Source organism: Micrasema longulum, unplaced genomic scaffold, assembly GCF_059751315.1.
Source record: "Micrasema longulum isolate JH-2025_06_02 unplaced genomic scaffold, ASM5975131v1 h1tg000359l, whole genome shotgun sequence".
Lineage (NCBI taxonomy): Eukaryota > Metazoa > Arthropoda > Insecta > Trichoptera > Brachycentridae > Micrasema > Micrasema longulum.
The window spans coordinates 127250-138725 of NW_028277561.1; the positions used below are offsets into that span (position 1 = coordinate 127250).

At 35.6% G+C, this 11476-nt stretch overlaps 1 protein-coding gene across 1 annotated transcript; it reads right to left on the reverse strand.

The window, feature by feature from the left end:
* Window positions 1–4311: 4311 nt before the first annotated feature.
* LOC148282223 (dynein axonemal assembly factor 19) lies at window positions 4312–6817 on the reverse strand. Its single transcript, XM_088225432.1, has 2 exons — window positions 6228–6817; window positions 4312–4510 (listed from the first exon to the last, which is right to left on the reverse strand). Exons 1-2 carry the CDS (start codon window positions 6368–6370, stop codon window positions 4393–4395), a joined length of 261 nt encoding a protein of 86 aa, XP_088081558.1. The 5' UTR covers window positions 6371–6817; the 3' UTR covers window positions 4312–4392.
* Window positions 6818–11476: the final 4659 nt, after the last annotated feature.

The window sequence follows — 11476 nt, forward strand, 5'->3', positions numbered from 1 at the left end:
CTCTATACTGCCTTCATAAGCAAAAAGGCAGCTCTTTAACAAAAATCACAAAATGAGTTAAATATGAGGTAATGTTCTAAAAGAAATTTCAAACCATTTCTTATACAGCAATGAGCAGTAAAAATTATATTTCAGTGTGAAAAATGATATGTATCATGTTTTTTAAAGTTTTCTAAGCAATAACTATTTCTAGAGATTTCTAAGCAAACACTCAGTGTAGATATGACTAGGCATGGGTAACTAAAGATAATTTTTTGAGCTGCAGGTCAGCTCGCAGCTCAAATACTTGAGCTGGAGTTTTGAACCGGCTCGCAGATCAGCTCAATGGTTTGCCTAATCACCGCTAATGCGCTGACTCAGCTGACCTGGAGCGTCGCGCACACGTACGATTCGAACGAAACTCACGTTGGAACCGTCTTTTCGAACCGATTCAAAATTGAGTTACTCGTGCCCTAGACATGACCACACACAGAATGCTTTAGAAACAATTAACATACTGTTTTTTACTTGTGATAAATTACAGTTTATTTAAATTTTCTTAAAATTAATAAATTCTAAAAAGTGTCATCAAATCAAAATATGACTTATGCAAATACTTTTTGATTATGACAGCAGTATAGCAATAGCGCGTTATTACTCTGGGGTAAAACCTTTTTATAAACATAGATAAAATAGCAATGTTTATTTTTGTAAAATGTTACAATGTTACTTAACAAAGACGGTATTACGTATGCAACAATCATAGTATAGTATAAATATTAGTATAGAAGTATCTGGTGTAATGGTCAGCTCATTTGCCTACCATGGCAGAAGTCCCGGGTTCAGTTTCCAACGTGAAATGGAACAATTATTTAGAAAGGTGCTTTCACACTGGAATATCTGAGTGTCTTGACCGGCCTGAAGCGTAATATTGATCATCTTACCTGTGAAGGTTACACGAGTAGCAGATGATCTTTATCTTTTATTTTACGCCCAGTGGGCATTTACAAGGACAATATACATTATGTGATTGAAAACAATTGGGAAATATCACGTTTTTTTTTCTTACAATTTTTAATTAATAAGGGTCTATGAATTACTGTTGAATAAAAAATTTAAAAAATTACTACTACTTATTAATAGCATAAAATATTTTTTTAATTTATAATTTTAAATTCCCATGAAAACGGTCCTTTCATTGGCTACGCCCCTTGTATTGGCCACGCCCCTTGTACATCATGATTATAGTCCTTTAAAGATAGCTTGATTAAATTGATAGCTGCCAAATTAATGTCAATAGTGATGGGAAATTACTGATCACTGATCATGTACCGATCAAATCGATTTATCAGTTTTTTCATGCAAAAATGAAACTATTTCCGAAAATTGATGTAAAAATGCAAAAACAAGCCTATTATAGTGTGTTTGACAATTATTCACAAAAAAATGAGACATTTATACTTTTTTCATGAATTTGTCCCATCTCTAACGTTTTTGCAAAATGATGTAACCTTATAAGAACTTCGTTAATAATTAGGTTTATTTTAGTTTTTTTTTTTTAGTTTTATAGCTTATTTTATATATTTATGTTGATTTATAAGTCAAGCATTGTATTAAAAAAATAAATGAACATGCATGAAAGATATGAATAATTTTTCATGTGTCAATATAAATAACTCCTTAAACGTTATGTCATCACTTTTGCTGACAACTGTCATTCTAAACAAGCCATATTTTAAGGACTTATAATTATAACTTACTAATAGTCTATAGTGTAACTTTTGAACGTTTATGTGAGTCTGACAACATATTGTGGCCTCTTCATGGATGCGCGAAGGCATGTACACAATTTTGGTTCTACCCGCCTTCTGGCATAATTCTATGTGAAATATGTTTTTAAATGTGAAACTTTCATGTGTCAATATTAGTGGAACATGTCAAATCAGTATTTTATTAGAAATCGACCCGAGACCTCTTGAATAGTAGGCAAATGCGCTTGCCATTTGACCACAAAGCAGCAACATATTTTTATATTTAATTAATTATAGTTATAACACAGCACATTGTAAATTAACCTGTCTTGACTTAGCCCCACTAAACCTAATATAGATGTCATTAATTTATATCAGAATCTAATCTAACCTAACCTAACTTAACTTTACTTTAATGTTATTGTTTATAGCACATATTTATTTTTTCTATTAGTAAATTTGTGATTTGATTGTTACCATTTTGGGTATAGGTATTATCTTTGGTTGGGGTTTATTTATATTTTTTAATCTTTCTAACCTATTCTAGAATGTTCACCTTTGTGTTTATTTTTAAAATAAAACCTTGCACAAAAATGTTTCGTTATTTACACTCCCTCCATATCGTTGTGTATATTATATGAATAATGAATGAAACAGCGCACTAAATTCGGCGAACGCGCACTTGCGGTCGCAGGCCCTACGGCACGGAATGCTCTCCCAGCAGAGGTCTGAAACTGTGAGAGTGACACTTCGCTATGTTTCGGAAGAAACTTAAAACCCACTTGTTCTCTAAATCATTTGAATAAATCCTTAGCATGTGGTGACAAAGTACATTATTTTTCTTAAATTAAAAGGTTAAAATTAAATCTTTATACAATCACTTTGTAAAGCGCCCTTAAGGTATTATATTACGAAAATGGCGCTAAATAAGTCATCCATAATAATAATAATAAGTGAAGTGAACCAATTGACAAAATGATCAAACTTTTTAAAGTTTTTATGAGGAACTTAAGTGCCATGGGAAATACGATATAAAAATGTTTTAAGCCAAAATTAAAGCATTTAATTGTTATGATAAAGATTCTCAAAAATGTTAAAAATCGTTTTAGTAAAAATGAATTACTTTTAAATCTCATGGGTTCAGAACAATAACCAATCAATTTTATCGCAGTTATGTTTGTGATAGATTAACGTTTTCCAGGTAGCCCTTGTTTTTCAACGTTTAGTGTGTTTTGACAGGTACAGAATTCTCCTTTTAAATGTTTAGGAAAACTCACCAGCTTGAACTCGTGACGTCATGGGCGGTGTAATGTCAAAATAACAAAACCATAAAAAATCATAACGATGATAATATGATGCATAAAAAAAAAAGTTTTCTGTGTGGTAACACTTTTTTATTTTATAGAAAGAAATATTAGCGCAATTTACCCAAATATTTAAATTTTGGTGGCCATCTTCAACGAGATGTAAAAAACTCACTATTAGAAAATGGAAATCAAGTGGGGTAGAGTGAGGTTCGCACCTTGGACCTCTGATCTGTGAGTCCGCAACACTAACCACAGGACCACAACCCGATTCACTTTAAAAACGGCTGTACTGAAATAGATTGTTGTGACCTTGTAGTAACCAACCACAAAAAGCCTGTTGTAATTTAGTGTTGTCAGCTCAAAAAAATAATTTTGAAATTCAGTTGTTACCGATTTCTACCTGTTGTGACCGGCAGTTCAATCTACTCGATGATCTGTCTTGACTTGTCAAGAAAGGATAAATTAAATCGACTCATGCACATTAATTGCATTCGTTAATTAATGTGTAGTTGAATCTCTCGCCCAGAGATGGTGGGATCGTTTTCGCTCGTTCGGCAATGTCGCATGATTCGCAGCCAACGAAGATCCAGTGTTTTTTGAAACGCAGCCAGACAGTTTTTGGCTCGCGCTTAGACTTGTGCTTCGAGGCGACTTCTTCTTGAAGATTTGTCATCGCAGCATTGCGCCACCCCAAAACCCCAGAAATCAACCTATTAAAGTGATCAAGAAAATACTTATCATTGTGGACGCCATAGGATATTCTAAGGTCAGTTTTTATATATCTTGTTTTGACGGGGAATATTTGGTCATGTTGAACTGCTGGCAACAATAAATTATTGTATGGCATTTTTTCAGGGTTTATGACCTGTCATTTGCTGGTTTAAGTGGCCACTTTACACACTGTGTAACATTCACCATTCTGCCCATGTTTGAACATTCACATTTCCTCAACTCTTCCATCTGTTGACTTTTGTGACTTCCATCTGGCTGAACCAAATCACCTACTAGGCAACGCCTGAAAACAATTTTCCAATTTTTATACTTCTTTTACCAGGTAGTAATTCAACAATGTTTGAGTATGTCCAAATGCTTGCAGACTGGCTGGAATTCCTCCCTAGGGAGTTATTCATATTAAAATTTATTTCAACATAAAGGGAAAACATTTTTGAGAAGGGAATATGGAAGTCTAGGCATTTAAACCAGCCACTTATACCAGCCAATGACAGGTCATAAGCCCTGTAAATACACGTATCAAAATTTACTATACACTACCCTTTTTTGACAAGTCTACAGATTTTATTTATTGATGTTGTAAATTACAAAGTTTTTTTTTAATGTTTTTATAATTAAGTTTCTTAATCTTCCTCTTCCTTCTCCACTCCTGCGACAGAATTCCACACGGTACGACAATCTCCTGGCTTCATCTTGTCCCCTTTGTCCAAAGGGCGCAGATGGGCTGCGGCTACCCGATCACTGAACAATGATACACAATAAATGAGAGTTATAAAAGCTGCTATGGACGAATTTTGACAAAAAAACAATAAGGGTATCATTTATTCACGTTTTGAAAAATCTCCAAAATAACATTGTGAGTCACAAATCCAGCCCTTTCAATAATAATAATAATAATATTTGGCTGATTTATATAGCGCCATTTTTGTAAAAAATCACCTCAAGGGCGCTTTACAATTGTATATCTAAATTTACATTCTAACTAAACTTAAGCGATACATTATATTTCCAGATTTAAAGTTGAGGGTATGATAGTCTAAAGAAGTGGGATTTTAGTTGGGATCTGAACTGACTGGGACTGTCGATGATTCTAAGTTTGAAGGCAATTGGTTCCAGGCAGAGGGGCCGGCAGCGGCAAAAGCACGATCTCCAAATCTAGTGTTTGGGGAGCGCGATTTCGACAAGTTTTCCTCTTCCCGAATCAAATGCTGACCTAAGAGTAGATTTTCTTTGACATGTATTTTCCCTAATACAAAGATCCGATAGGTATTTTGGAGCCATTTCATGAAGGGATTTGAATACTGTCCAGCAAAGCTTGTATTTTATTCTCTCGGGGCTTTTTAACCAGTGCAAATCTCGAAGATGTTGTGAGATGTGAGAATATTTTTTTACTCCCGTAATAAGCCTTGCTGCTGCATTGAAAACAGATTGAAGTTTGTGTTGCAATATCAAAATAAATATTCAAGTGTGTCGCAAAACCTGCTTCGACTCATACGTTTATTGTCATATTGATCACCCAAATTCAATAGTTTAACATCTCCATCATAGAATTAAGAATAGTCTAGAACACGCGCATTAAACAGAAGGCAATTAAACTACTCTCAAACGAGTAGTTTTACGTTTTGACCCATTAGTTTCTTTGTAGACGTCGCCGTGTTGTGTCATTTCAAAGCGTAGAAATACTGCTGGGATCTTAAAGAAACAGGATGGGATCTCATTTCATATGTAAGTAGCAAATGCGTGTGTAAGTAGCAAATGCATTACTTAAAAATTGAATTATTTTTCCATCCGTCAGATTGTCTAAGAAAACAAAATGGACATTTTGTTAGTGTTGTCAGGGTAGCAATTATTTTTACCCTGCTTTGCTCATCTAATGAAAGAACTAATGAAAATTTAACCTCAGATTAAACAACTCCGTGGTGGACATTTGACCAACATTATCTTTAAAACATCAAATATTATTTAACAAGACATAAAAATATCCGTTTTATGTAAAATAAAAATTGTTTTACATTTTCAGTTCTAAATTCATTCATTGAATTGCTCTTATTAAATTAACCTTTACTTATCTACTCTGTTGTGTCAATTCAATGTTTCCGTGTGTAAAATAAAATTTTAGAGAAATTAACAAATTGTTTTTTTTTACCTTACATTTGTATTCTGATTATTTTTTTTCTTATCTGGCAACATTACGTGGCGCGGCGAAAGTGGGGCGGTTTTTGAACACAGTCCGATGTATTCAAGTATGATTCTACGCTCCTTCTCGACTATTCTTAATTCTATGATCTCCATACTACAAGTTTCGAAACAATGAGAAAAAAACCATTTTTATTATCCCCTAAATCTAATATTGTTGATTTGTGCCTGAATTTCATACATTTTACTAACAGATATTTAGTGATGTTTTGAGGACGGATGATACTGTATCTTCAACAAACAAATAAAATGAAAGAATCACCTGAATTCTTCATATGTTTTAGCTGTATGTACTGCGTCACACTTGACATCATTAACCTGCCAATATCTTCTGTCTTCTGCTATGGCCTGCTTCAGAGTTTGTTCTAGTTTTCTGAACTCATCCAAATCCATTGGCTTATCCATTTTGTATTAATTTGTTAAACAGCAGAAATCGTACTATTTATTTTCTGTATTGAAACAGAGATTCAATGAAATAAACAATCTGGTTGCTATGTGGCACGAAATGTCAGCACATGTCGGTAGTAAATACTTTTTACATTAAATCAATAAATTATTTATCTGTGTTATTTGGTAAGTACCAAAATCTTCTTCTTCTTGCTTAATGGCTTTATTCACCTCTTTCTGTATTTATATCTAATCGGTGTTGATTTAGGCTCTTACTCAAATATTGTGGGTAATTATTACAACTAGGTAACTTGTAAATCATTTTTGAGTTACCCACTAAAAACACATTTTTGTATCTTCCTCCATGAATGCTAAATATTTTTTATTTATTTCAACAGAGAGGGAAAACATTTTTGAGAAGGGAATATGGAAGTCTAGGCATTTACAGGGCTTATGACCTGTCATTGGCTAGTTTAAGTGGCCACTTTACACACTGTGTAACATTCACCATTCTGCCCATGTATGAAAATCCACATTTCCTCAACTCTTCCATCTGTTGACTTTTGTGAAGTAAAAGGGCTGAAACCTTTATGACGTGGGCGAGATTCATCCGGCTGAATGGTGAATGTTACACAGTGTAAAGTGGCCACTTAAACCAGCCAATGACAGGTCAAAACTTCCATATTCCCTCCTCAAAAATATTTTCCTTCTCTGTTGAAATAAATTGAAATATGAATAACTCCCTAGAGAGGAAATCCAGCCAGTCTGCAAGCATTTGGACATACTCAAACGTGGCTAAATATTTTGCCTATTTGCAAGTCGTGATTACTTTACTCCTAACAAGTCGAACCACCGCACACCTAAGATTCTTCTGGGACATCTATTCTCAAAACTCAGTTTGCTGTTTCGGGCCCTAGAGAGATGCCACGATTCGCATGGGGTGTTGAGCAGGCATTACATAGGCGGCATTTAGTTTTCACTGAGTAAATATTCAATCTCTAGACAGCCTTCATACTGTTGAATGTGGCGCCTGCTATTCCTAGCCGCACTCGAGGTTCATCTCGATAGAAGACCTTTTAAACTTTTCGACTTGGTAGTCTCATATTACTATCCCTGATCTTATCGGTTTCAAATTCCAGAGCAAATAATAAACGGCGGCATCAGCCAATGTTTACCTGTAACGACAGGGCCTGTAATAGAAGAATATTGATATGAAAGTGAAACATGAAAATGGCAGAGGAAGAACAAAATCAGAGTGAATGAATGAATGTTTAGGAAATCAATGTATCACTGGGTTACGAATTATGAAAACAGGCGAGTGTGCAAATCTGAGATAGGTGTAATTCATAAGATTAAGAAAAGGTCCCTAAGATGGTTTGGTCATGTAGAATTAATGTATGATGAAAAAATGGTAAAACAGATATATATGACGAGAATGAATACCAACAGTAGAACATGAACGACCAAAAAAGACATGGTATCTTATTCTTCATCCTTTAAGAGATCCTAAGATCTGTGTTTTAGAAAACTAGTTGTTCTCCTGAGATGATGAGATCCAACTGTTCCTCATCTCTTTTATTTTATTTTTATTTAACTTTTTGTACATAATGTTATTTGTACATTGGCGGGCTTATTGCCAAAGGGCAATTTCTTCCAACCAACCAATAAAATTAAAGTTTTATTTTTATAATTCAAGTTACAGAACATATTCAATAGAAAAAAAGATTAAAAAGCTAAAGATATATAAAAATAGAAATAAACATTTTTTTTTTTTAAATTACCTAAAATCAAAACGATTACTCAATGGGAAAAGGAGGAAAAAGGAAAGGAGGAGAGATTAAGGAAGAGAAATCTCTCGAGAGGTCTTCCAGGCGGATGTTGTCCAGATGTGATTTCATCGGCTGCAGTGTACACAAGTCTGTTGCTGCTCATTCTGTCCACATGGTCCCTCTAGTACCTTTTTCTGCATCTGCTCCATCGTACAATATCCTCTATTTCACACATATCTCTAATAATTAAAGTACTACGGATTCGGTCTCCGAGCATTTTTCGCGGAGTAATGGACCTTAACACCTTCATTTCGGCAGTTCTGAGTAGCCCTGTGGTACGAACAGTCAGTCCGCGGTTTCACAGCTATGGCTGTATGCATCATGATGGGACTCACACATGACTTGTAAATTCTGACCTGTTCTCAGACTTCAGTGTACAAATTTGACTTGAGATTTGTACTCCTAGATATCTGAAACTCAAACCATTCCACTGGCTTGTTGTCAATAGTCAGCTTACATCTTGTAGGTTGTCTGAATACTGTAAGGTTTTATGTTTTGCTGACTGACATTGATACATGATCAGATTAATCAAAATCTCAAGACTGGTCAAGTCAAAGGCAGACACGATCGGAGGGCATGTATGTCACGACAGGCGTGTGAGGCGGTCCATCCTCTCTGCCTACCCCAAGAGGAAATGCCATGATGTAATAGTAGCGAGTAATCTTGTTTGTTGCTGGGTGTAGAGCTCCTTTCCCAGTAGGAGATTGACAGAAGAGACGATGTTGACATCTGATGCGTATATTTATTACATGGCAAATAAATAATTAATTATGTCGCGCGAGTGTTGCTGTTGAACTGGCTGCACTTGAACTACATGCTGGAACTGAGTGACTGCGTTGAGCCGACTGTTTAGGCCGACTGTGCGTTACCACGCCCTGTGGTCTCTTTATAGGGCGCGATCCTTTGTTCTTCATGTCTCCCTGGTAGGAACGATGTTAATGTACTGCAGGACGTAGCTCTCATTTTTTGCAGAATATGATGTATAGAATCCAATATAAAATTATTACTTGCTTCATCGGTCATCGCTCTATATTTCAGGCGAAATGATTTAGCAGGTGTTTGTGTCATCGATCATGGACTATGAACCCCACACTTCTGTAGCATGTTAAGACCTTGCCCAGAAAGGACAAATTTGCCACGATTCTCTCGCGCTTAATACGTAATCGCGAATCAAGCGCGAGTCGAGAGTCTGGCGAAGTGAATTCGCGCGATGCTTGTGGATGCGATGTATTGGCGCCTAGTATCTAGCTAATGCGCGAAACGTTCCTTCTGGACAAGCTCTAATATGTACAGGGAAGGGAGTTTGGAAAATAAAATCTTCAAAGTAAAATAATAATTTAATCAATTATTTAAAATTGTAACAGTCTAATTTTATTGACAATAATAGTACTAATGGAACAACATCATCTTAATTCATCACAATTTGATTGAAAAAAACCATCCTTAACATTAATAGTACATTCTTATAGAAATATTTGATGGGATTATCATGTATTTACAAACATCTTTAATATCAAAACGAGGCGCATGATTTTATTATCAATATTATCGTACAGTCCATTCAAATGTTTGTAGGTTTGCTTGGTTCGCCGACAGGCATCAACACATTAACACAGACTTGTCAAACATTCCAACGCTCTGTACGTAGTTCTTATTTTCTAGAAGTCTATACAGCGAACGTGTCTGTGTCCGAGCAAATGAAGAATGCAGTTCTTTGTGTAAAATAGAACTGGTCAACAATACTTTGAGTTTGTTCAAATCTATGACGACAAGGACCGGATTCAGCCTAAAAAAGTGTCAGAGAAATTTTATGAATAGATAAATATCTATCTATCTATCTGTTCAAATGAAAACAATTTTTCTGCCACTCTCTCGCCGATGCCTCTCCGATATTGTGCGAAAAAGAAAACTACACATCGCTCCGATTATACCTAACTAATTAAACAAAATCGAGGTTTCGCTGTGCAGTTTTTCGCACCCCAAAACTGAGCCGATTTTGTTTTTTTTTTTGAATAAGTATTAGAATGAAATTTTCTGTTTCCGTACCTTTTCCGTTTTTCAAAGTTTTTCATCATATTTGTAGACCGTATGTCCGAAGACAGCAGATAAAACTGGGCGCTTTTTCGGGTTTTCGGATGGTCCTAGCTTCCGTATGTGGCAGCTTTCAAAAAGAGCTGGGGGTGCGATTAGTAGCAGGCGCCACATTCAACAGTATGAAGGCTGTCTGGAGATCGGATATTTACTAAGTGAAAACCAAATGCCGCCTATATAACACCTATTTTCCTCTACGGATGCGAATCGTAACACCTCACTAGGGCCCAAAACAGCGAGTTTTGAGAATAGGTGTCTCGGAAGAATCTCGGGTGTGCGGTGGTTTGACTTTGTGCGGAACGGAGTAATAAGAGAATGGACGCAGCAAACTCCGGTGATAGCTATCATCAAGCGGAGGCGATACGGTTGGCTTATCCATGTACTGCGGATGCCTCCTGAGAGCCTTAACCACGCTTGGCTACTTTACAAGGCATCAGGTTCTCGACATCCTGAACGTCCACTGTCCGTCAGCAGTTTGTGTCAGAACTTCGGGACGGGAACATGACTTGGGAGGACGCAAAGGAGTTGGCAGCCGATAGAGATGCATGAAGGCTCTTTGTCGATACCATATGCTCCAACTAGGGAGCGGACATGGAATGATGATGAGCTCCCATAAGAAACTATTTATCAAAAAACTCAAAATGATAGAAATACAGTTATGGTAAATATATATAGTTCTTTAAAAAAATCACTAGTGTCATAATCCAGGGAGAAAATATGGGAATACGTTTGTATGAATAAAATTCGGATTACATTTCCTCTTAATACAAAATACTGTTGATTACACCAACTGGTCCAAGAATATTGATAGTCAAAATCTTTCTTTCGGAATAAATCTCCTATCTTATGAATATATTACAACAGAGATGAAGATGATTTTAGGGAAAAGAACATTTTGAGCTGAGGGATTTACACAGTTTATGACCTGTCATTTCTTAGTGGCCACTTTACACACTTGTCAAAAATCTTTCAAAGAATTTATTGATAAAAAAAGACACAGCAATCCCATCTATGGGATTGCTGTAAATGTTTTGAAAAAAAGTAGATTTTTAACAAAATTACAGCAACTAATTTTTCTCTAAAAAATTACGGAGATGTATCTTAAATAGGCATAACATATTATTGAAATTGTTAAACGCACCGATTCCCGCTTATACTTAATAAGGAAAACATTCGCTCACATCACCCAAGATTTGTTCCTCAA